Here is a 27,245-nt window from a genome sequence, read left to right as displayed (position 1 = left end):
GGGGGGGGGGGGGGGGGGGGATGGGCATGGAGGAGGGCACTTTGGGGATGAGCACTGAGTGTTATGTAGAAACTAATTTGACAATAAACTATTTGTAAAAAAAAATAAAAAATAAATAAAAAAAAGAAACACCATAAACCCACGGAAAACATTAACAAGTGACAAGTTATCTGCACAAACCCCAAAATTCAAAAGGGTGGAAACAAACTACCAAAAGCAACAAGGCCTCTATGGTATTCACATTACCAGCATCTGTGCAGGATGAGTCAAAAGGGAGTAATCAGACCTGAGAACAAAAGTATAAAATAGCCAACAGGTTATGCACCAGAAGCCACAGGAAACCAACATGAGAACACAGCTGAAGCTGTGAGAGATTTTTGTCCAAATGAATAGTGAGTACAAAGTGAGTGCAAGGAGCCTTGCAGTAAGGTGTTGAGGGGCTGGAGCAGTCTAGCCTCTGTAACTAAGTACTGACCAACCAGGACTCCCTTGTAGAAGAGGAACAATACATATGAAAGAAATAGATGGCCCAGATAAAATGAGTGAGGATCAAGCTGCCCTGTGCACCTTCCCTGCCACAAGTTCTTCTTGCCCTCACTTGACTGTGGGCTAGTGACATACAGATGTACCAAAGAAATCGCCTCCCATCCTTTGCTTTTGCGTATCACCTCAACATTCAATAAAGGAATCTGCCCCCAGGTTCCTTTGTTCTTCTCCCACTCCAGGTCTCTCTCTCTTGTCTCTTCCCTACATGCTTTGTGGAGTCTTCTCCCGTAGTGCTTCCTTCATGTGGCCTCCTTGTAGCATGTGGTGACTTTGTTTCTCCAGGATAAACTTTCTTCCTGTTCCTTTCCTGGGTCCCCTTCTTGTGGCTAGACTATATGATCATCTCATAAATGATATAAAACATAGTTTTATATTAACCAAATACAGAGGACTCTGTAAAGTCTTAAGTCAGGAAAGCTATCCTGAACCAAACTTTCTTTTCAAAGTTCAGAAAAACCAAATTCGCATACAAAGGAATAGAAAAATATCAAGGTCAAAATTCCCATAAAAAGTTATCCTACAAACAATGAAAGTGTGCCTAAAGATATGACCACAAAATGATCATATCCTCTATTATTATTGCAAATGGCCATAACCTACTATTGTTTCGGAATGAACTCCATGATTTTCAAAATGAACTAAAACACATTAGAGAAAATGTTACATGAACGAACAACTTAAATCAGAAATAGAAAAAAAACTCAGAAATAAGGTGAAAGAACTCAGAAAAGAATTGGAAAAAAAATTAATTTCTGAATTTAAGAGAAAACTAAAAAATGACAAGAGCAGCAAATAAACACAATAATGTTTTTAAGAGACACAGAGGTGTGAAGAAGAAATAATGTTAAAATAAAAAAGAAATTAGGAGACAAAAAATTGATAAAAATTAAATATACCACAGAAAATACAGAAGATAGGCAAAGAAGATCCAACCCACAGATAATAAATCCCTGAACAATAACAACAACAAAACAAAGTGAAGAAACAGGTCAAATAGTAAAAAGATTTGAAACTACATAACGAAAGGGCATAGTACGCACATATGACAATATCAACCTAAAATGACCAACTCCAAGACAAAGTCTAGTGAAATTACTAAGATTAAAGAAAAAGAAAGGTGCCAGGGTGGCTCAGCTGGTTTAGCATCTAACTTTGGGTCAGGTCATGATCTCATGGGTTCACGAGTTCAAGCCCATGTTGAGCTCACTGCAGTCAGTGTGGAGCCCACTTTGGATCCTCTGTCCCCTCCTCCACTCACAGTCTCTCTCTCAAAAATAAAACAAATATTTAAAGAAAAGGAAAAATCCTATTGACAACTTGGCAAAGATTAGCAAATAGCTTATAAGAAAAAAAAGGCAATCATTAGCTGTTTTAAAATTTTTTTTAATGTTTTATTTATTTCTGAGAGAGAGAGAGAGAGAGAGAGACAGCATGAGCAGAGGAGGATCAGAGAGAGAGGGAGATACAGAATCCAAAACAGGCTCCAGACTCTTTTTTTTCTTTTAATTTTTTTAAATGTTTTTTTTTATTTATTTCTAGGAGAGAGAGAGAGAGAGAGAGACAGTGTGAGCAGGGGAGGGTCAGAGAGAGAGGGAGTCACAGACTCTGAAACAGGCTCCAGCCTCTGAGCTGGCAGTCCGCACAGAGCCCAATGCGGGGCTCGAACCCACAAACCGCGAGATCATGACCTAAGCGAAAGTCGGACGCTTAACCGACTAAGCCACCCAGGCGCCCCACCAGGCTCCAGACTCTTGAGCCGGCTGTCAGCACAGAGCCTGATGGAGGGCTCTAACCCACGAGCCGCAAGATCATGACCTGAGCCAAACTCGGACGCTTAACCGACTGAGCCACCCAGATGGCCCCCCCTTTTTAAAAAAATTTTTTAATGGCAATCATTAGCTTTTTAAGTGAAACATTTCATGCCTAAAGAAAAATGGAGAAACATATTTAAATACTCAAGGAAAGAGGTGCCTGGGTGGCTCAGTTGGTTAAACATCTGACTTTGGCTCAGGTCATGATCTTGGGGTTCATGAGTTTGAGCCCCACGTGGGGCTCTGTGCTGACAGCTCAGAGCTGTCAGCCTGCTTTGGATTCTGTGTCTCTCTCTCTGCCCCTCCCCTGCTCGTGCTTTCTTTCTCTCCCTAAATAATAATAAACATTAAAAATATTTTTCTAAAAAGGAAAGAAAATATGAGTCAAGGAATTAGAAACTGACCTTTTGGATATAAAGAGAATATACAAACATATCAACATATAAGGTCTTTAAATTAAAAACTGAAAAGGTAAAAAGAATCTTTACTTGTAATATTAAGTTCCTCCCTCTACCTAATAAAGGAACTGAAAATTATTGTACAGAATATTAAAGGCAGAAATGCACTGAAAGAATACATCAATTATTAAAATAGCATCCATTTGTTTGAAGAAAAAGTCAAGCAAATTCACCATGACTTCTATTTGCATACTGAATTCATCTACATGAGGTAAAAAGTAACTGGTTGTTTAGGAAAATATTGATATTTAGGATCCACTCTTTACCTAAGATTGTTTTCTACATAAATATAATTTTGTTCAAAATAAACTTCTGACCTTTCATACTGTTTATTTTCTGTATAAATATATGGTTCTTGGTTTTGTTTGTACTCTATTTTGATACATATGTACAACTCGACTTTTGAAAAGGTAATTCTGTGAATATAACAATTACATATTCATTTTACTATTCAATGAACTTACCTAGTCACTATTTATAAGTCATTTTCCAAAACTTAGCAAAAAGAATTATTAACTATTGATAAGCAATAATCACTGAAATGCCATACCATTTGGAATACTGAAATGGAAAAATTATATCTATCTTGTTAACCAATTATATCACCAATAATTATCAGGTGAATATTATGTTGTAAACATGCAACTTAAGCATTTGACTAATTTTGTCAGGAAAAATAATCTTCAGTTTTCTAAAATATGAATGATGGGTTTTAGGAATAAGGTGGAAATAAAACTTTTAGAAAAAATAATCTAAATGGTTACGACGTAATAGATAACATCAACAGCTAGTACTTGAATATTGAGAATTTATGTGCTCAGCAGGGTGCTAAGTGTTTTATATACACTCTTCCCAATTAATCCACACAATTGTCCATATTTTATAATAAACAAGCAAACAAACAAATAAATAAAGTTAGGTTGAGGGAAGTGAAGTCACTTCCCTAGGGTCCTCGTGTGGTATGTGGCAGGGCCAGGAGTTCAATCTAGAACCGATTTCAAATACTCTGATTTCAACCACTACACTAAACAAGCTTCTGTGTTTGGAAAACATGATTTTAATTTTCAGACCACGGGCTTTTGCTAGAGCCACAGAGACACCACTAGTGTTGTTTTGGTTAAAAGATAGGAAACAAGGCATGCAGCTCTAAGGCACCTTAAAATAAAGAAAATGTTTCAAGTGCTCACAAGTGCCAACTGTTACAATGAGTGTCAAGAAAAAGAAATTCTCAAGTAAGCCTACTGGCTGAAGCTCTTAGTTGGCCATTTGTCAACTATTCAGGTCAAATTCTACAGAGACAGGTGTCAGATGACAGGGCTAAATGATGGTATGTGGGGGCAGTGTTTACACCGGAACTCAAAGAACTTAACTTCTACTCCTGGTTCAGCCATTTACTGAATGTATAACTCATCAATTACTTTAATACATGACTGTGTTTCCAATTCCTCATTTTTGAAACTAGAATAATTATACCTCCTTCACAGAACTGTGAAAGTAAATGACTAAACAACCTTAGCAGACAGGCCCTAGGTCATAGTAAGTACTCAGTAAATGTTAGCTGTTTATCCCTTCCCAACACCTGAGGAAGCCTTCTTTCCTGGCCCTTAATCTCTCTTACAAATCTTCTCCTTTGGCCTTCAAACGTTAAGTGTTGTCAAATTTTAAGAAACTGTTTTGTCAAAATCTATACGCGTTGCGAATTTTACTAATGATTCCAAACTGCCGTCAAATACACTAGAATATTTTACATTCAGTATGAACACAATGCTGACAGCGACACACTAATAATTTCAAAGACCATCAGAAACATGCATTGTGGGCACATGTGTGGAAGCATTCAATGTGTGTTTTTTTTTAATTAAAGAAAATACAATCATTTTCATAGCTGTGAGAAGTATTTCTATATAAATAGAAATAAGCTGTTCGATGAACCATGGGAATCTACCCCAAATTCCAAGAGCACATTTTACACTCTGTATGTTAGCCAATTTGACAATAAATTATATTAAAAAAAATAGAAATAAACTGTTGCTCACTTCACTCCATTGAAACATCTTGATTTCTTCACATCACAGTGATTGCCACAATTTGTTATTATTTTTTTCTGTTTATTCTTTGTCTTCCATTTTTAGACTACAATCTTCATAAGAATAGTGACCAAGTCTGTTATCCCTCCCTGTATTCCCCCACAATGGGCATAGAGTAGGCATTGACAAAACTTTGATGAATGAATTTATAGTAACTGGAAGTAAGAAAAATTGTCTTAACAGAAATGTGAAAGAAATTCTGAGATATTTACAGTTTTATGAAAATAGAATGATTTATAGTGTTTGTTACTCTAGAATTCAGGTAAGGAACTAAATAATTATTAAAAAGTAAACTCTAGGGGTCCCTGGGTGGCTCAGTCGGTTAAGTGGCCGGCTCTTGGTTTCAGGTCAGGTCACGGTCTCACAGTTTGTGTTTGAGCTCCATGTTGGGCTCTGCACGGACAGTGCAGAACCTGCCTGGGATTCTCTCTCTTACTCTCTCTCTGCCCCTCCCCTGCTTGCTCTCTCTCTCAAAATAAATGAATAAACTTAAAAAAAAAATGTAAGCTCTAATTCTTCTGAGTGACCTCATTCAATACACAATCAGCATCCTAGAGAAAAATGAACTGGAAGAAAATTCTCAGATAGCTGAAGTATGGCACTCTACATAATGACTACATGAGAACCAGTTTTTAAAAGGCCGTCCTAGGATAAATACTGTTAAAGAACACATAAAACAGCTGAACCAATTTTATGAGGCTTCAGGGTTCTAATGGGTTGCACTATGCTGCACTGTCCTTGGGCTGCTATTCCCAAGGCGATCTGCTCCTAAAGCAGCTCAGCTCCAGCGCCTCTGGAGTCCTCATGTCTGGATTATCTCCCTCTTTCCTGCATCAGGTATTCCTCTGCTTGACTGCTGGATGCCTGCCTCTCTGTTCCTCCCCCATGTTGTATAATCTGTTCAGGGAAAAGCATACAGCTATGTTTACTAGAATCCTATGAAATATATTACTGAGTAAATGTATTGGTAAGAACCTCCACCAAAGAATAATTTATAGGCTTGATGGCTCAGGGATCTTTCCTTTCCTCACAAAAGGTAAAGTTGCCAGAAGTTCATTTCTCCTAAGTGTTAAAACAGTTCAATAAAATGAAGTGTAAATAACGAATTGTGGTAACCAGCAATACACATTCATGAATGCAAAATCTCAAAAGACAAAACAACTCATAAAGAAGAGTAACTACAATAAGAGCATTTGAATTTTTCCTTAAAAGAATTATTAATATCTCCTTAAATTATACATCTTACACTACATGTCACTGTTACTAATTTATCCAATATTCTTCTTACCAAGAGTATCTTTAATGAGCATTTCAAGCTTCTGCCCCATGTTGGGTCCTCTCTCTTCTCTTGGATTCTGTACTCGGTTTACAATCTCTTGCTTGATGGAGTTGATTACAAACAATAAATTATCTGTAAGACAGAACAAGACACTTGGAACTTGTCACTAACATAGAAGAATTTGCTTTCTATTATGTAATAACAGTCATTTGGTTAAAAAATGGAAAATGTGTAAGAAAATATTAAGTAGTGATGGTTATAAGCTTTCTTATATAAAACTCAGTGATGTGCCACTTTTGGTTATAAGCTTTCTTACACTAATTTCAATGATGTGCCACTTTTGATAACACATTGTAGACACGTATCAATGTCTACTATCGTATAAGCAACTTGCCTTGTCTTCATGGCTTTAAATGCCTATGATAGTGCCTGTATATCAAATTATAGGATCTTAGTAAATGTTTATTAAATAAATCAAATGAAGTCCTTTAAGTCCTCCAATTACAAATCTTTAAAAACAAATATCCCCACCTTAAGCAGCTCTAAAAAAAAAAAAAGAAAGAAAGAAAGAGGAGAGTTAACCAAAAGTAAATAGAAGGAGGGGAATAATAAAGGGCAGAAAGCAATAAAACAACACACACATACAACAGAGAAAGTTAACAAACCCCAAAGTGGTTCCTTAAAAAGATCAACAAAATTGATATCCACTCCCACCCCCAACCCCAACTAAACAGATCAATCACCTATATCTGGAATGAAAAGGGGATTATCATTTAAAAATGATACAATATTGAAAGAATAGTACAAAAATGCTATGCCAACAAATTCAACAATTTGGTAAAAAATGGTCACATTTCTTGAAAATGCAACTTAACAAAACTGACACAAGAACAGCCTTGTGAACAGCCTTTTTCTAGTAAAAGAATTAATTTATCCAAAATTTATTCCCAAAAGAAAACCCAGAGGGCTTTAATGGAAAATTATATCAAATATACAATGAAGAAATAAAATTGATCTTATCAAACTTTTCAAAAAAGTGGAAGAAAAATCATGGCCTAATTTTTTCTATAAAGCCAAAATTGCCCAAATACCAAAACCTGACAAAAGACAATTATAAAAAAAATATCACAGACCAATACCCCCTTGAATATAGACACACACATTCTTAACAAAATATTAGCAACAGAATCCAACTTAAAGTTTTAGAACAGAATCTTACAGAATATTTGCAATAGACTCTAATATAAAAAGGAAACTAAATCATAACCAAGTAGAGTTTATTCTAAGAATGCAAGGTCGGTTTAATAATCAAAAGTCAATTAAGGTAATTCACCATATTAAGAGGTAAATATGTGATATATTACCAGAATAAAGGAGAACATGACTGTTCCAATAGATGCAAAAAAAAAAAAAAAAAAGCATATGACAATATTCAACACCCATTCAAGATAAATGAAACTAGGAAAAGAAGAGAACTTACTTAAAGTAATATAGGGTATCTCATCTTACAAAAAAGCCTACAGCCAACATCATACTTTAAGGTGAAACGTTCCCCTTCCTGAGACTGAAAACAAGACAATCACTATGTCTATCTAATGTCTTAGATACTGCAATAAGGCAAGAAAAAGAAATAAAAGGCATAAATATCAGAAAAAAAAACAGGGGTGCCTGGGTGGCTTAAGTCGGTTAAGCATAAGTCTCTTGGTTTTGGCTCAGGTCACAGTCTGACAGTTCAGGAGTTTGAGCCGTGCACTGGGCTCACTACTGTCACTGTGGAGCCCACTTCAGATCCTCTGTCCACCCCCCACCCCCGTGCTTTTACTTTATTTCTCAGAATTAAACATTAAAGAAAATAAAAAGGAAAAGAAAAATAAAGCCATCCCTATTTGCAGATGATGAACGCTTAAACAGAAAATTCCAGGGCATCTACATACCTACCACTGGAACTAATAAACAAATTTAGCAAGATGACAAGATACAAGAATAAATACACAAAAATCCATTTTATGTATTAGCAGCAAAGAGTTTTAAAAATAAAATTTCAGAGGTGCCTGGGTGGCTCAGTAAGTTAAGTGTCCGACTTCAGCTCAGGTCATGATCTCCTGGTTCGTGAGTTTGAGCCTCACATTGGGCTCTGTGCTGACAACTCAGAGCCTGGGGCCTGCTTCAGATTCTGTGTCTCTATCTGTTTCTGTCCCTCCCCTACTCACACTCTCTCTCTCAAAAATAAACATTAAAAAAAACTAGGGGTGCCTGAATGGCTCAAGGGTCCAACTTTGGCTCAGGTCATGATCTTCTGGTTTGTGAGTTCAAGCCCCACAACATGCTCTGTGCTGACATCTCAGAGCCTGGAGCCTGCTTCAGATTCTGTGTTTCCCTCTCTCTCTGCCCCTACCCTGCTCACACTCTCTCACAAAAATAAAAAGAAATAAACATTAAAGTAAAAAATTAAAAAAATAAAATTTCAAAAAATGATTCCATTTACAGAGCACCAAAAAATATTAAATAGCCAGTAGTAGATCTAACACATCTACACTGAAAGCTATAAAACAAGGCACAAAGAAATTAAAGAAGACCTAATAAATGCAAAGAGATACCAAGTTCATGGATTAGAAGACTCTATTTTGTTAAGATGGTAGTTCTCTCCAAATTGATCTACAGATTGAAAGCAATGCCAATCAAAATTTCAGTTAGCTTCTTTGTAAAAACTGATTCCAAAATTTATATGGTCATGTAAATGACATAGAATAGCCAACATAACTTTGAAAGAACAAAATTGTAGGATTAACAAGGTCTTACACTTACCCGACTGTAAGATTTACTATAAAATTACAGAAATCAAAATAGTTTGTATTCACATAAAGGTAGACAAATGATCAATGGAACAGAATACAGAGTCCAGAAGTAGACTCTTAACATGTAGGGTCAACTAATCTGACAAAGGTGAAAAAACAATTGTATGGGAAAAGAAAAGTCTTTTTAATGAATGGTGCTTGATCAACTGAATATTCATATGTATAAAAGTGAGTATCAATTCTCACCCCACACCATAAATAAAAATTAACCTAAAATGGATCATAAACCTAAATGTAGAACCTGAAACTATATGAACGCTAGGAGAAAACATACAAGAAAATATCTGCATTTTGCAGTTGGCTAAGTTTCTCAGAACACACACACACACACAAAAAGAAACATAAAAGGAAAAATTGGCAAATTGGGAGTTCAGCAAAATTAAATTTTTTTGCTCTTTGTTAGCTCTTGGGGCTATCTCAGTTTTTCATTACTCGGTTCATTTTCCAATTGGGGATGTCTTTGGGATGTCCCTCTCAATATAGTCTTTTACTTTACATTTGGGTGCCTGATCTTTAGCAGGAATGATGTTGAATTCATTAACTCCTGTGTTTAGATATTGTTAATCCTTTTCCCTCTAACTGCCAAGTAAATTCCATTTTAACATCTTAAGTGGTATAAGTTGTTGCATCCTAAAATAATGGGGCTAGGGAGGATGAAGGCAGGGTATTGTGCTGTCAATTTTATGTAGTACAAAACATACAATGCAGAATAACTAAGACCTTCAGAATACAGATAAATAAATAAAAAGGATAAGGATAACGGAGTAAAATTTTCATAAACTTTAAAGTTGGCAACCCTATAGTCCCTAAGTTCCAAATTCTTTTTCAAATGTCACTGATTTTTGAATTACAGATTCCAGGAACTACTCGGCTGACAGGTGGGTGCTGGGTAGTAAGTGTTCCACAAAACAGTTAGCAGACTGATACATATCTCAAGGAATCAAGGGCACTGCTCTCTTGAGAGATGAACCAGAAACCCTAGGAAGAATTTTTAAGCCACATGTAGCAGGCTACACAGAGCATCTCATGGGTTCTGAAATGACTTCTGATCTAATAGTTAAGACTAGCTGTTCTTTCCCAGAAACTGGAGAAGAGAAGGAAGGAAGGCAGAAGTGGAAGCAAAATAAATGAGTGAGAAGATCCTCTTCCTCCATGCTGACCATTTGAGAAGAAAATATCTTTTAAAGATGAGCCTTTTCCTACATGAAAATACCAGAGGCTTTATGTTATGAGCTTTAGAAACAAGGAAAATTTAAAGCAGCTATCAAAAATCAACCCGAGATAGAACACATCCAGAAACACTCCAATTGGCCCTTACCAACTCCCTGGATGTTCCCTACTCCACAACCTATTCACATCACAGACCCAAAGCACGTGTGTGGGGATGTGCATTAGAATATACACAAATGCACAAATATACAGCCACACAGATATACACACTTATGGTTAAATACATAAACTGAACAACACACAGATGGATGTCTACAAGTGTTCAAGAAAACACAGACCCAGAAGGCTCCCAATGGCCCATCACATCTCCCTGCAGTGTAAGTCGTCTGGGTTCCAAAATGAATACGAATGTCTATGGTATTGTAATAATTGTGTATGTGTATATTCACAGAGCTCAAGGTCAGAATGCTTCCATAACAAGAAAGAATAAAAGAAAAAATGGGTAGGTTTTCTTTCTAACAAACCAACTATTGTTTTACCTAATTCATTTACCTGATGAGAGTTCCTGAGCGGTCACTGATAAATAAAACCATCAGCTCATTTCACAAGTTGTAAAATTTCACAGTAGGAAATCCTGTTTCTTCCCTCACAAGTGGAAACAAGATAATCAAGATAAAGGATTAAGAAAACTGCACAGTTTTCTGAGCACCTATGTGCCAGACATTGAGCTGGACTTCAGAAAATCTCTGGAAACAAATGACAACTGGTCATTTTGCCACTGATCTACTTTCAGATACAGCTTCGCCCAAGAGCTCCAGCGAAGAAGGTAATTTTAGAAGCAAAAGAACATACAAACTCTTATCATAACAGGCTTAAGGAATAGTAACAGAGTAAGGAAGAAAGGAAGAATGGTTCTTATTACCGAAGATCAAAACCAGAGCTTTCCAAACCTCTAGAGTGCTGTGAAAGGGTTCCAGGTGTTTTAGATAGTAATCCTCTCCGCTCATGAGGGGCCTCCCCTCCCATGAGCAGCCTACTCTGTTATATGCCAGGATGTCTTAGAGATGATAATTTTCTACATGTGCCATGTTGTGAAAGACTGGGGGGGCACTGATCTAAACCAACAGTTCCCAAATATGTGCTAAGACAGTTGCCTAATCTGGAGTAGTGTCAAAAATATGGACTCCTGGGTTCTACTTGCACAGGTTCCAATTCATTGGATCTGGGGAGAAGTCTAGGAATCTATATTTTAACATGTACCCAGATGAGTCTACGGAGCCGTCAAATTTGCAAAACACAGATAAGTCTGGCTAACCCTGCAACACAAATGTAAATGTAAAATGGAAGTAGGGGATTATTGTGGTCACAAGTATACAAGCTCTTTAGGGCAGAGAGGAGATTTGGCATGGGGAGCCAGAGATATACTCACTAAAAAGAGAACATGAATAAATAAGAGTGAGTATGTAGCTTACTGCATGAATGAACAAAAAGGAGGCTGGCCTAAAACTTGGCAGAATACAGGGAAAGCAAATAACAAAACTGAAGAAAAAGAGAGTGGTCGGCAAAATAACAGGAGGTTAATTAAATTCTTAAAAGTTTAGGTTTACCATATTCTGTGTTGAGGCCCCATAATTTCACTTTATTAGCTTCATACTGGGCTTTTTTCTTTAACCGACAAGCCCTGTGAAAGGAAGGAGCAATTAGTTCACTTTTTTTTTTAAGTGAACATTCAGAATATACTTCTTGCTGCTGTCAAACATTTTCTAATAGCAACCAAAAATCACTGCCTATTGATGTTTATGTCAAGGAACTCAGTTTCCAAAAAACACACAATGCAATCATTAATCCAAACTGATTTTTAAAAAATTTTAGCAAACATCCAAAAATAAAGCTATGATCAGCACACTAAAATAAACAGAAACTGACAATACCAAGAGAATGTAAAGTGGAACCATCATGTGTTGCTAACTGGGATGTAAACACTACTTACCGCTACTTTGAAAAACAGTAATTTTTAAAAATTTTACTTTATTACTTCAGATATAGGTACTCTGGCAACTTCTTATGAAGTTAAACACAGAGAAAGAAATGCAAACTTATGTTCACACAAACACCTATAAGTGAATGTTTATGGTGGTTTTCTTCATTATTGGCAAGAAGCAGAAACAACCCAAATGTCCTTCAACTAGGGAATGGTTAAACTACAGTATATCCCTACAAAAGTATACTCCTTAGCAATAAAAAGGAACAAACTATTACTCCACTCAACAACATGGATGAATCTCAAATTCATCATGTTAAATCAAAGAAGCAAGATTCAAAAGGCCACATATAATAGGATTCTATCTATATAACATTCTAGAAAAGGCAAAACTGTGGTGTCAAAAAACAGATTTAGTGGTTGCGAGGAATTAGGGGTGGGAGAAGGGGTTCACTTTACAAGGAGGCATGAGGAAATTTTTTTAAGGTGATGGAAAAATATTCATTATCTTGATTGTGGTGGTGTTTATGAGACTGGGTATGTTTGTAAAAACCCGTAAAAAGTGTACATTAAAAGGGATCTATTTTACCTCAAGTAAATTATATCCAAGTAAAAAATTTGACTTACCGCAAAACAAAAAATTATGATAAAAATTTTCCTTGTTGTAATAATAACGCACTTGAGTCCTTTCACCTCTCCACTTTAAAAGTGTACTACCATCTTTTGGTATTATGAAGCATAAACAAAGCATAAATACCATCTTTTATTTTCAAAGGAAAAGTCAGAACACTCTCACTGTAGTTTTTATAAAAGAATATATCTGAATAAAAGGTTGATGGTCATCTATAAAAGCTCACTGAAAATCTAACCTCACTGCCCAGAGCTTATTTACACAGGTGAACATGATTATCATTTACCTGGAAGCCAGCTTATTTTTTTCCTTCCTTGACCTTGGCCGGGCTGTTAAGGGAAGCTCACTGACTGGAGTCAGATCACTGATCACCTTATTCAGTTTCCGTAGCTCATTGCCTATCTGGAGTAGTTTTTTAGGATTTGGAGTCAGGTCTTCTACATCAGTTCTCCGTGACTTTTTGACTGCATATTTTCCTATAGACGGTATAAAGAAGTTTTAGTTAGCTCATTTTATGTAACAAAAGATATGTTCTACAGCCATATTTTAAAACCACATTTCTCCCTCCCCCTTTTTTCTTTCTTAGCAGTCTTGGCACGCTTCAGAAGTCTCAGCATGTTAAAAGCCTATGCTAAAGGTGCGAGCCTCCCCTCCTACCCACCTTGTAACTCCAAGAAATGGGGTAAATGTGTCACAGTGCCCGTCTCTGCTGAGTCCTTATTCACCTTAGAGTTTCTAGCCCTGGTAGGACAGAATCTCAATTATACGCATGGTGGTAATAAGTATCTCAAACCTCAGGACTGGAGTGAAAGTTCACCACGCCCAAAAATCAGGGCTAGGGGAGAATATACACCCAGAAAAGAGTCTGGAGATTTTACTCAAACCAAGATGCTTTGATGCTATGTCTGAAAATTTCTCAGACATGTATTCCCTCTTGCTGGACTCAAAAGGCCAGCAAATAAAGACTGTCTTTTTTGAAAGCTCTTCCTTGGTTAGTTTGATAAATAACAGCACAGAAGACTCAGGGCTCTTGCCCTATCACTGCAGGCAAGAGTGATGGCCCTGTCCTCTGAACTATAATACACCAAACAACTTTCCTTGTACTCGCCACATGCTACCTAGAGCTATTTAGTGGACGTGTCTTTTCATTTCTGGTAGAAAACTGCTCTGGAGGCCAAAACAAGGTCTATTCACTGAGAAACAGTAGAATATAGACTAAGTGCCAGTGGAAAAGGAGAATGAGGCACAGATACACTTTTGATATAATTCCTGTGTCAAAACTGCTTAGCAACATAAATCTGTAGCATGAGAGATTACAAAAACTGCTCACTGAGCGCCAAACTTCCTGATGCCCTCCCCCTTTTCAGTACAGATTTTGGATCATACAGAATAAAAAAAGAAATTCTAACTTAACTACATCTTCCTTGGCTCACAATTGAAAATTTGGCCTGCCTAAGGTTACAAGTTTCTTTCGATTCCTACTATTCAACTCTTCTCTCTCCAGTGCTTTTCTATACAATTATTCCCTTCTTCTTCCCACCTCTTTTCTTTCCACCTCCATTTTTTTTTAAGTAGGCTCCACACCCAACATGGGGCTTAAACTCATGATTCTGAGATCAAGAGTTGCACACTCTACCAACTGAGCCAGCGAGGCACCCCTTCCAATCAGCATTTTGATTCCAATCTCCCTGTTTACATTTCAGCCTGGAGACTGGATGAGAATAGAAGAGAAAGATGCTGGAACCCATTCCATTTCTCTCCTTCTGCTTTACAGCAACTGTGGCAGGCCGGGCAGCCTCCTGGTCATTTCCTGGGTAGGATAAATACAATAGGGAATGGCTAGAAATGGTTTCTGCACAGGCCTTCTTCCCTGTTTAGGTGATGGCTCTCCTAACTGGTAAAGGTTACTGGTGAGCATCTGCAGTAACAGCAAATACAGCAGCTCTGCTGTTCCCCTCTCCACTTTGCCAGGAATGGCTGAATACGAAGTACACTTAGTAAGCACTATGGCTTATGCCTCTATTTAAAGTGACATGAGGGGCACCTGGGTGGCTCAGAATCATCCAGCTCTTGATCTTGATTTCAGCTCAGGTCATGATCTCCTGGTTGTGAGATCAAGCCCCGCACTGAGCTCCACACTGAGCATGGAGCCTGCTTAGAAGTCTCTCTCTCCCTCTCTCTCTGTTCCTCCTCTGTTTTGCACTTTCTCTCAAAATAAATAAAAACATTAAAAAAATAAAGTGACACAAAATGCTTGACTGTAATTCCCTCTTACCATGATGTAAGCCATTTTTCTGGTACATATTACTTGGCAAGGTATCGCGGTTCCATTCAGATGGCCTTAGCATCCTCTCTTGCTGTGACGGTGTGAGCTGTTCACTATACTCCCAGAAGTACCTTCTTTTACCTCTCTTCCGAGAGGATATTGAAGTCATCTCCTTCAAGTCTTCCACAGAATCATTTTCATAGCCTTAAAAAAAAAAAAAGTCCCCCACCCCCAATTTTTTAAGTTCCATAAATTTCAATATAGCAATATGGGCAAATAAAAAGATCTATTTATCACTTGATTCATTTCATCTGAGAACACCACTGGCATGTCAAAGATAATAGACCAGGTCTACAAAACAACTTTTAATATGGAAATCTCTAATTTGTAAAATACTCAGAGATTAATAAACACCAATAACTGTACTGCTCATCCTCCTTATATTTCTCTTTGGTTCTTGTAAGTTAGTATATGACATCTTCTTTGGTAACTTCACATAGGCTCTCACTGAGAGAATAATGAAATATAGCTACAGGAATGTCAAACATACCATTAGATAATGGTACTAAGACACTACACTGTGATTTTTAATGTCTTTCTCCTAAAATTTATGCATCCAAAACATTCCCAGACAGACGGGTGTGTGTATTTCTATGATGGTCTCCTACTAGACAGAATTTTGTAAGATAGCAGTGGTTTTTTTCCTACCTCTGACCCTAACCCATTTTTAAAAGTACAAAAATAAGAATTCTTGCATAGGCTCTCAAATAAAAACATATATGGATAGTCTAATATTTTACTGAAAGCAATTTATATTTACTTCACTTTTTAAGAAGTTATTTTCCTTACTAACGGGGAGTTTCAGAAAATACTTAACACTGAACTGCTAGAACTGTTGGTCAGACCTCACGCAGAAGGACCCTCAAATTTAAGATACCCTCAGAGAATGTGCATCTCAGTGTACTCCACATCACTACTGCCAGGTATGCAGGGGAGTGGAGATGGGCCCCACACGAGGCATATACAACCCCAAGGTGCCCATGAAAACTTGGGCACCACTGGCCTAGCAAAATGACCACTTTCCCTGCTAAAATCATTACTTGTCTGGAACTGACCATTAAGAAAGTGATAACATCTGCACATTTTGGAACAAAGTTAGAATTTCATAATTTTACCAGGTTTTCTTTAGATTAAGAATTAATCAGACAGGTGCACGGGTGGCTCAGCAGGTTAAGCATCCGACTCGATTTCAGCTCAGGTCATGATCTCACAGTTTCTAAGTTTGAGCCCCACATCAGGGATTCTCTCTTTCCCTCTCTCTCTCCCTTGCCCACTCACTCTCTCTTACTCTCAAAATAAATAAATAAACTTAAAGAAAGAATTAATCAGAAATATGGTCCATTTCTATGACATTTTGGAAAAGGCAAAACTACAGTCAAAACTAGAAAGCAGCTTCCAGGCGTCGGGGGTGGAGGGTAGGGCTGACTAAAGGAACACAAAGGAATTGTGGGGGGTGATCAAACTCTTCTATATCTTGATGGTTACACAACCACCACTATACACACTTGTCAAAACTTAAGAAGATGTATTACTTAAAGCAGGGTGAATTTTATGTATGACAATACATAAAATAAATACTTCAACAAACATGACCTTTTCAAAAAGAATCTATTTGGAGACCAGAATGATTTCAGGGCAGCAATCAAGAGAAGCTTCTGCAGCACTGTTAGCATTAACAGCATGAAACTGCACATGTGGTCATTTAAAACAATATGGCAAGGAGTTAACAGTAAATGTTAAGTTCTTCTTAAGAATGATGCAGTTGAGTCACACAATCATTCCTAGAAGTCTCATCTTTGAAAACTGTGTTAGATACATAAAGCAATGGCTTTGGCCTATTTATTAGTGCCACTTCAAATTAAAGGATCTTATCTTGTTCCAGTTACCAACCCAGCTTTGGAAAAAGGGCAAAGGCCACACTGGGCCACTAGAAATGGGGCTTTAGCCAAGTAAAGCTTACTGGCTCGAAGAAACTACTGGCCCCCAGATATTAACCTAGTATGGCTGGGAACACCTTAACACAGACAGGTGGACCAACAAAAATACTCCCAGCTTCCTACCAATATCAAGAACTAGTGTTCCACAGAAACCCAAAACAAGCGAACAAACAAGCCAAAACAGGAACAGACTCACAGATACAAGAAACAAACTGTATACAAGATACATAGGGGGACAGGATGGTGGGTGAAATAGGTAAAGGGGATCAAGATGTGTAAATTTCTAGTTATAAAATATGTAAGTCACGGGATATAAAGTACAGCTTAGGGAATAATCAGTAGTATTGTAATAACTTTGTACGTGACAGATGGTAACTAGACCTATTGTGGGGATCATTTTGTAATGTATATAAATGTTGAATCACTGTATTATACACCTGAAGCTAACACTGTATTATCAACCATACTTTCATTAAAAATAAATATTTTAAAAAATAAGTAAAAAAAAAAAACCTTTGTATGGTGACAGACTTGACTTACGGGAATCATTCTGTAATGTATAAAAATATCGAATCACTAAGATGCACATTTGAAACCAATAGGATATTGCATATCAATTATACTTCGATAAAAAAATTAAAGAACTAGTAGTATTCCATATTTAAATCTACCCTCGCCCAAAGCATAAGAGAAAGGTTTTCATATACAGCTTCCTCAGGCAACCCATCCATCTGACAATTTATCTGATATTCTCCCCTCCTTAGCCATTCTCTTCTGTGGCCTGGATTTCTAGTAAAATACTATCTATCTCATTTAATGTACCTACACATTTCACCTACAGACATTTCATCTGAGACTTGTAAGAGCCTGGTAAAAAAGGCACTATTAACCCTATTTACCCAAAGAAACATGCTCATTGGAGGCTTTAAGTGATTTGGCAGAGCTGGAACTGACCCAAGTCCCGTGACTCAAAGAGTCTAGCTCCTACCGGGCTTCTCGCTTTTCCTATCTAACTCGTTAAATGGTCTCAATGGATTTTTCTTCACATATATCCCATGTTAAACTCAAAGAATAATGACGAAAGATTTCGATTTCTTCTGTTCCACTCAAATTAGTTATCAGTTTTATTTATTTATATATGGTCAGCCTTTTCCAAAAAAGTATTTAAGGGCCATCAGTTTTCTTTGACCTAATATATTAACATTTTCTAGTAACATACATCCCAAATTCACCATAACACACACACACACACAGTCATACACACACAATGGAGTTCTTAAAGATGGCCACTTTCAATGCAGAGACCACCATGAGCAAGCATAGTACAAAAAAATTCTACTCCCAGATCATTAGGTCTAGCATTTAAGGTAATTAAATATTTCTCAAAGTATATTCTCAGAAGCACTATTACCATAAGATATGCCTTCATCCCCAAGTGAGTTCTGAGGTCAAATAAGTTTTAAGAAACGCTCATCCTGAATCTCTCTCTTGCCAAGTCACACGACACACAAGCAGATTAAAAGACTGAGAAGTCGTAACAGTAAATAAACCCACTCAACTCTAAGTTCCATGAAGAATCCTATCTCCCTGGTTCATCTCTAGATAGCCAATACCTAATACACACAGTGCCTGACACAAAAGTAGGCACTCAAAAATATTTTTCTTTTAACAAATCAAGTATTTGTTTAATGCAACATTTCCCATGAAGCGTTTTCCCTTTTCTTTTCATTTGCTGGATCACCATACTGATCTGTCTCATTCCTTCCTGACATGATAATCAGATGGAAATCAAAAAGGCCACACTTATTGTGTAAATTCGAATCACACATCTTTGGTGAGTGCAGACTACTGGTAAAGTCAATCATGAAAATGTTTAGGAGGGATTACAAAATAAACTTTCATTCTGGGGGCCCAATTCTTATTATTACAACCATGTAATCCCAATGACCCCAAACAGTCATAGCCTGTCCACAGAATGGGCTCCTATTGAAACTTGGGAGCAAGGCCAAAGTAGGGACTGGAACTCCATTTTACACCTTTCCTGGAGCTTTGTAGGCTCAGGCACTGTTGTATGCCAGCTGCCAAGAAACAGCATCAAGGGAACGAGTCATCACAAAAGGGCCTTTGTAACTGTCTGCTGCAAATTAAACCAATCGACCCACTCTAAAACTAGCAGTCTAAAGAAACTATAACTATCCCCACCTCTCTGCTTCAAAGAATTTCTTCCCACTTCTTACCAGTAATTCACTTTTGCATTCCTGAAGTCACTTGTTTAGCTCTTTCTTCCAAGAAAAAGGGAAATTTTCACTAGCAAATGTGAATAAAACCCAAACGGTACCACAAAATTGTGTTGATTCTGCGGTTAAATCATGTCATTCATTAACATTTGTGAGAACTGTCCAAGTAATACTAACCAAAGAGGCTTTACTTCAAGTCAACTGGAAATGAGTGAATTAAATGCCATCCAAACATTTAGCATTGTTAAACAGAGCCAAGAGGAGAGTTTTACCCTGCTAAGTGCCAGCCAAAGCATTTCTGTTTCAAAGTAGTGTTGGTTACACCAACAAGCTCACCAATCAGGATTCTTCTACAGGAGACAAGGCAAGAGAATGTGGCAGGAGAGGACAACATCAACTGAAACACTGGTCCCTCCTCCTTATGAGAGTCAAAAGGCTGAGAACATGGAAATGAGGGCCAACTTTCCAAGTGATCTCTCTTCACAGACCTACTCATCTCTCAACACATTTATCCAAGTAAAACCACATTAAAAGATAAAGGATGAATTTAAAGTGGACTTGAAAGCCAAAAAAAAAAAAAAAAAGCAAAACTACAACCAGAAGTGAGACAGACAGTACATGGTGATGGTGGGATTTACTGACCTCCTCTGATTTATATATTCCTTTAAAAGTACTCACTGGCAAATCTCTTTCTCTACACATTCCATTTCCCTTAGTTATTACCCATCTCCTCTTTGTCTCACCCTTCCTCTACCCTCCTACCCTGGACCTAAATATGGAACTCAAAGCAACAGGGCTGATCTACAGACCTTGATGACCACTCATAAATAGCACTCTGGTCTTCCCATGGGAGGGAGCTATGTAACTTACCACTGGCTACAAAGACAACTTTCCCTGAAACACCTCAAAGCAGATTTTTTTAAAAAGAGTAAAAAAAAATTTTAAGTACTCTCTACACCCAACCTGGGGCTTGAACTCACAACCCCGAGATCAAGAATCACAGGCTCTACTGACTGAGCCAGCTAGGGGACCCTCAAAGCAGATTTTATTAATTTGTTGAGAAGGAAGTTTCCCAGCTAAGTAGAAAAAGCAAGTGTTCTACCTAGACTACACAAGAGTTCTAAAGTAGACCAAAAAAGGCACAAGCCCTTCTCTTTCACATTAAATTTAAAGGACCCTTTCCTTACTTGAAACTCTACCCAAGTCAAACAGCTGGGTTGTATCAAATACACAAATCTAAGCGTTTGTTGTAACAGAAAGATTTCATTAAAGGCAAGTTTTTCAGCAATAATAGTGCTTCAAGGACTACAATATAAACTACCATGGCTTAAAAACCTTTCTGAAAATTAAATATTAAAGTTTGTACCACCAGAAATTCTAGCAATTGTAACAAAAGGGCTCTCTTTGACAATTTATAAAGTTTAAAACCTAACTTAGTTTTTTTTTAATGTGTAAGTTATAGTATCAACATTATTTTTAAAGAAAATAACTTTTGCTTAAATTCGAAGATCTTCACTTCTTTGTGCGGTTTAAACTGTGTGCCACTTGGCAATACCATTTTCATAAATACTGCACAAGCCAACGTGGCAACAGCCTGAGCATGTAAACGCTGAATGAAGTGAACCAGCTCCCACAGGTTTCTTTCTTTCTCCCTTTTATTTGTACGTGCTGCACATCAATAAAGTAGAGTGGCCTGCATGCTCATTAAATTACGGCATGTATTTTTCTTAAATGGAAAAATACTGCGAATGAAAGACAGGGCAGACACAGAGAAAAAGCTCTTTTTTACATTATTGACTAAGTGGGCCTCGTTGGTTATGAGCCTAAGTAATACAGACCATCATCACTTGGTTTACCATTGTGGGCCCTCCTACCTTGCCTCAACTATAAGAGAAGGATGTGTGTATAAACAGGAATAATTCTAAGTCAATCAATTCTCGGTATCTTTGCACAGCTGCTGAAGCGAGTAACAAATTAGGTCCCTTAGATAAATTAAGAAGAAGCTCCTGAGGCATCAGCCTATACAGGCCAAAGTGATGATTTCAGAAGTGCTTGAATAGAAAAAAGCAATTACATATCTGAGCCGAGATACTAAGTCATCTGATCCCCAAACCAAGAAAAAGAAAACATCCGCGTCTCAAGATAGGAGGAAGGTCATTTCGGCAAGCCTCCAAGCATTACCATACCTGGCTCAGAGAAAGTGTCACTAATATCATCATCTTTATCATCCTCGTAATCCTCTTCCTCTTCTTCCTCCTCCTCATTTTCAGAAAGTTCATGCTCACTCCCAAACCCTTCGTCATGGTCCTCATCATCAACGTCTTCCTCGTCTTCTTCGTCTTCCTCAGGGCTGCATTTGGTTGGCTGTTCACTCAAGTTGTCGGAGACAAAAAGGGAATAATTGTGCTCTTCTTTTTTCTGGGAGGAATCCGAGACCAATGTGCTGGCAGAAAGGCTGCTACTCTCTCCTGCTGCAATTGACCCAGGACCCTCCTGGGACAGAGGACTGAGTAATAGTTCCTGGGTTTCTTTAAAAGGCAAAGCTGGAGTGGCCTGACCCTGAAGAGGCTCCATCCCTTTTCTCTCCGGTCTCTTTGCGACCGCACCACAGTAGCAGGTGTTCTCCTTTGCTGCATCCGCGTGAAGCTGGCTCAGCAAGGGCCGGCTCTGCTGCACTGGGCTGATCTTTACCTTTGCCTTTTTTACATAGTCTTTACATTCGACATGGAAGTTCACCTTTTCATTATGATACATGTTGGTCTTCACCATGATCTGTGTGCTTGACGTGGGTTTACTTGCTTTTTGGACACAGTCTGACAAAGGGACCTCAGCCTGAAGAGTCTTAGAAGAACACACAGGGGCAGCTGCTCTGCTTGAGATCTTTTTACTAGGGAATGAAGAGGGCAAGGGATTTTGTTTGACACTGAAAAGTGAGTCAGGGTAGTAAAGGGAATCAGAAACAGACTGAGAGTCCTCACTATTAAGCTGGGCCAAAGTTGGAGTTTTACTTATGACCTCTTCATCTTGGTAAGGACTAGAAAAGTCATCAAGACCCAAGTAATCCACTTCTTTTGTTCCCCAGATGTCACAGCTGGTTAGTTTGGTATACTTTGTTAAGTCTTCACAGTATGTATCCCACTGTTCCCAGTTTGAGGTTAAAGCACCCTCATTATCCAGGACATCTGTGAAAGACTCTAGATTTTCAATGTCTTTGCAGTCCTCCAAAGAAAGGAAGTTGTCTCTAGGATTCTGTTGATAGTTCATTTCTCTATCCTGAGAAAAGTTTAAAAAAAAAAAATCACACACCATATTTTAGGAAAGAAAATATTCACCTCCATCCTCACGTCCATGTATCAAATTGAAAAATCAGTACTTGACCTCTGGTCTGTTTTACTTTAAGATAAAGGGTATTTACAGATCACTTCACCATTCCATATAATATTATTTCCCAGTGCAAGGAAAAAAAGGGAAAATATGCCCCTTGAGAGGCTTAGGTATGGTCTAAATATCAAGGGCTCTTGAATTTTACTATAAACACTCTTCCTGAAAAAGGTTTACATTTCCTGATCTTTGACTTAGAAGGATTTGGGGATCTCCTTAGAAAGAAGCTTCAATTACAAAGCAAATAATGAAAACCTTACCTTTATCACAGAAGGATCTGTCTTCTTAAATGAGAACTTAATGTTGAGACAAAGAGCAAACCAAAGAAGAGTTGAAACTCAGTCACAGAAGGGTAAGATCTTTGGTAAGACCTTGTTAACAACACCTGGGCATGGGGACGACATTACTTCTCAGGAGTATGCTACTTCTCAGGAACAGAGATGGGATTTTTAAAATAGATCAGTGAGACTATGCAGCCATTAAAAAGAATGCAGTTAAAGTCTAATGTACGAACATGAAAGGCTGCTCACCATACATCTTTGTTAAAAGGTTTAAGTTACAGAATACTGTATCTACGAATGTGTCACCCAGTTTAAAATACTCATATATTTATTTATGAACAGAAAAACTGTTAGAAGTATCTATCTTTGGGGAGAAGGTTTGGAGAGTGGAAGTCAGGAAGGAAACAAGGAAATTTTTTTTTTGGTGCGTTTCTGTTCTGTTTTGGTTTTTCCTTTTGTTTGGGGCTTTTGTTTTGTTTTTGCTTATGTGTGTGCATGTCGGTATATTCTAACAGCTTTAATAAAATACAGTTTACAGACCTCAAAATTCACCTATATCAAGTGTACAATTCAGCGATTTTTAGTAAATTAGCAGATTTGTGTACTTAGTTTTAGTTTTGCAGTTTATATATTTCCATGTTACTCAAGGGGTATGTAATTAAAATTATTAAAAAATTTTTTTTATCACTCAAGAATAAGTGATAAGTATACTGTTTGGAATTGCTATTTTTACCTCACATTCTTTGTGTCATATGCTTTGCTCAATGTTATCATTCCTAAACATCCCATTTGAAGAGTCCTTTAGCAGTTAGGCATATCAAAAAGTTTCCCAGCCTCGTCATCAAAAACTGGACTTATCTAAAGATAAACCCTCCTCTATTTTCTCTTATGTGAGTGCAGGTAGGCATATAATTTTTTTAAATAATTATAATGCATAGTTTTAAATCCAGTATTATTAACATACAGTGTTACATTAGTTTTAGGTATACAATATAGTGATCCAACAATTCTATACATGACTCAGTGCTCCTCATGGTAAATGTACTCTTAATCCCCTTCACCTATTTCACCCACCTCCTCTCCTTTTACTATTTTCAATGAGTTCATACAGCTTTCTCAACTTACTAGACTGACAGTCACAAGAACCAAACTTGACATCCTTTTTTCTTTTCAGGCATCTATAAATTAAGTAAAACGATACCACCACATTCTACCTCAAATCAATTAAAGCAGAATCCAAGAAAATGTTACTTACCAGTTCATACATGAAATCTGGATCTGAACTGTTTGCTAAGAGATCTGTGCTCATCAGAGTCTGTTCTGAAAAGGTGTGGCTTCGAAAGGCATCCCCGAAAGGCGGATCCATTCCGCTTACACTAGGCTACAACAGAGTGATTTTAATTTTAGAAAGTTAAAGACTACTCCAAAGCCAATTTATTACACATACACCCCACTCCCATGCCTACTAACTTATTATTTTCAGAATTTTGTATATTTTTTACTTTATCACTTTTAAGAGATTGAATTAGCATTAAGTTGTGACCTTAAACTAGGAAAATAATGAAGGTATATTAAAAACAGAAAAAGAAATAGTGGCAAGTGTTATTAATATCTAACTTCTAAAAACTGAAGTTTATTTAGCCACTAGAATCAGCATACACTACTTAATGAGTACTTTTATTCAGCTACATAACATTTCTTCAAATCTATCTCTAACAACACACCCTCTTCTAACTCCCTGAGTTAGCAAAGAGAGTGGAGAATTCCCTGCTCATTCAGGCATCGATAGCGCAACAAGTGCCTCCAGGAATGTGAAGATAGGAACAGCCAAATATCCAAAATCCTACCGGTGACACCAGTCACTTGGGCATGAATGAGCTCAGTAGCCTTAATCCTCATACCCCACCCCCTCAGCCAAAAAATCCTGATTCCAGAAAAGGGTACCATTCATTCTGTAATAAGTTATGGGGGAAAAACTTGGCACCCAGAGTTGATGCTCCTTCTCTCCATCCCCCTTTTCCATTTCAACATCTACATAAATCTCTCCAGAGTGAAGTCGGGACTCATACTCCAAAGTGGCCAAACAAGTGAAAAGGCCAAACTTTGAAATCTAAGGTGGATGAAGGAAGAGGATGGAAAAAATAAAAATTCTGTCTCTGCCTTTTTGTCATTCTGCAAGTTTTTGCTGATAGTTTAAAAAATTGTATTAGCCTATTTGCTTGTATTCCTCTATTCATATAGCTTCTACCTATCACAGACTGGCCTTTTTACACCCTCTCTTATGTTTTTCTTCATTAGTACTTCCCAACCCATTCTTTTCTTTCTCTGATTTTCCCCAGCCATACCAGGCCACAGGCTCAAAACAACTGTTTTATAGCTCTAAATTCAAGTATTCAATAAAGAGCAAATTAAACACTGGGAAAGAACTCATCAAATGATACATGTAGTCCACTTGGCACAGAGATTGGGGTGAAGATAGGCCGCTGGTCTTCTTAATATCAACCAGCAAATCCCCTTTCTTTGCCTCTGCTGCCTGCCTCTGAGCCCCTGCACAGTCCCAGCAGGTTGTTTATTTTCTGTGCTCAAGGTGTAATTCTGCCTGGCCCACGTAAAGCCACCTAAAAAAGCCCCTGCCCTCTCATTATTTCTCGGCTTCTCCTCAGCACTGAACAAACACAAAGAGGTAAGGGGGTTGGAACTAACCACTGGAGGGGGAAAGGAAGAAGTATGGATGTGCAATTGGGATTAAAAGGGCTTCATTGTTTTTTTTTCAGAAATTGCTTCAAACCAGAACTGATCAATTCTAAGTAGTTACCGTAATATAAATAGATTTAAACATTCAGAAATGTTTTATGGGAGGTATATATATATGTATGGGAATGTTAAGTGTGTTTACGAAAGAGAGAAAGGTTGATCTCTCTCACCATTTCCTCTTAAGTACACTTTTCAATTTAGTAGGCATAAATGGAAAGGAACAACTGGGAAACAGAAAACAGACAAGGAGATGGAAGTGGGCTTTCTGTGGCTGGCTGATTTTCACGGGAGTTGGGTTAGCCTCCATAAAGTCAGCAGATATGTCCACCTTCGAATCAACTTTTCTCATTCACCATGTTTCCCATGTGAAGCTCATTAAATTTCAAAGTGGTAGCAAAGGAATAAATAGAAGCAATGGAAGGAAGGACATGTATTCAAAACTAGCTGAGATCATAAGTAAAATGTCTTAATAAAAAGGGAGTTTGTCAAGTTGTGTTAAGATTTAGAGAACTTACAGAATCCATGGTATGGACTTTTCTGCAGTGGGAAAATATAAAACTTTGCACCTACTCTGTTGTAATTTACCTGAGGCATTTCCAAGCCCAGATCCTGTGAGTCCGATCCCAAACTTTTTTTTTTCCTCGTTTGTGAATTCCTTTCCAGCTTTACTTTTAATTTCAAGATCAAAGACGACTTTCACAATAAATGGCAGGTTTTCCCAGAATGCCTTCAATTCAAATGCTTGGATCACTGCTCTCTCTCTCTCTCTTTTTTTAATAATTCTCTGTGAATCTGTCAAACAACAACACAAAGTAACTTCACTGAGTTCCATTAAAAACAAGTTGACCTTTCAAAAATGACATTAACAAAGAACATTTTAAAGGAGTCGGTCTTATGGTTGCAATTTCAAGAATTTGGTCATTTCTTGATAGTAACTTTTCTGAAATTCTCCATCCTTCTCTTTGTTTCTAAAATAGGATAGGTCAATAACCAATTGGCAACATAAAAAAAAAAAAAAAAACTTGACAAAATTAACTGAGGCCTACCTTTTCCTGTGATTTGAAAGATAAAGTTCCCATCACTTTATGTTCTGTATGAGAAACTATAATGTCTCAACATTTAATTCCATCTATTGTGTAATCATTACTGTGAAACTGATCTACATTTCATCTCTCTTATAAATCTACAAGAGTAATGAATACATAAAAGTCAACAACAGAATTTAACACATCATCCTCTGCATTAAACAAAATCACATTCATAATGGCATATGCAACATTATTCTTTGAGTTTTAAATGAAAGCTGTCCTTGAATTGAGAATTATTCCAATAATTTTTTTTATAACTTATTTAATAACATGTTTATTCTGAGAGACGGAAAGAGGGATAAGGATTACTCCGCAGAGGGGTTTCAAGGGTTAAATTAAATAATGACTGCAAATCACCTTGCACAGGTGCAAGACTTAAATTTAAATGTTGACTGTGGTGGAGACTTAAATGTTAATTCCCTT

The 27,245-nt window shown here is 37.4% G+C and overlaps 1 protein-coding gene across 1 annotated transcript in view; it reads right to left on the bottom strand.

The window, feature by feature from the left end:
* The window catches only part of CREBRF (CREB3 regulatory factor), a 52,777-nt gene that overhangs the window by 6,501 nt on the left and 19,031 nt on the right, over positions 1-27,245 (bottom strand). Inside the window, exons 2-8 of the mRNA XM_039235730.1 lie at positions 26,320-26,526; positions 24,236-24,361; positions 21,505-22,591; positions 15,094-15,288; positions 13,105-13,294; positions 11,814-11,887; positions 6,191-6,313 (exon numbers count right to left, since the gene is read on the bottom strand). Coding sequence (XP_039091661.1) covers positions 6,191-6,313; positions 11,814-11,887; positions 13,105-13,294; positions 15,094-15,288; positions 21,505-22,591; positions 24,236-24,361; positions 26,320-26,328 — 1,804 coding nt within the window. The 5' untranslated portion in view covers positions 26,329-26,526. The remainder of the gene's footprint in view (positions 1-6,190; positions 6,314-11,813; positions 11,888-13,104; positions 13,295-15,093; positions 15,289-21,504; positions 22,592-24,235; positions 24,362-26,319; positions 26,527-27,245) is intronic.

This window comes from Hyaena hyaena, unplaced genomic scaffold (assembly GCF_003009895.1).
Source record: "Hyaena hyaena isolate Hyena2069 unplaced genomic scaffold, ASM300989v1 scaffold_102, whole genome shotgun sequence".
NCBI lineage: Eukaryota > Metazoa > Chordata > Mammalia > Carnivora > Hyaenidae > Hyaena > Hyaena hyaena.
Note: the sequence above shows the minus strand (reverse complement) of the source record. Positions and strands in the feature narration are given on the sequence as shown.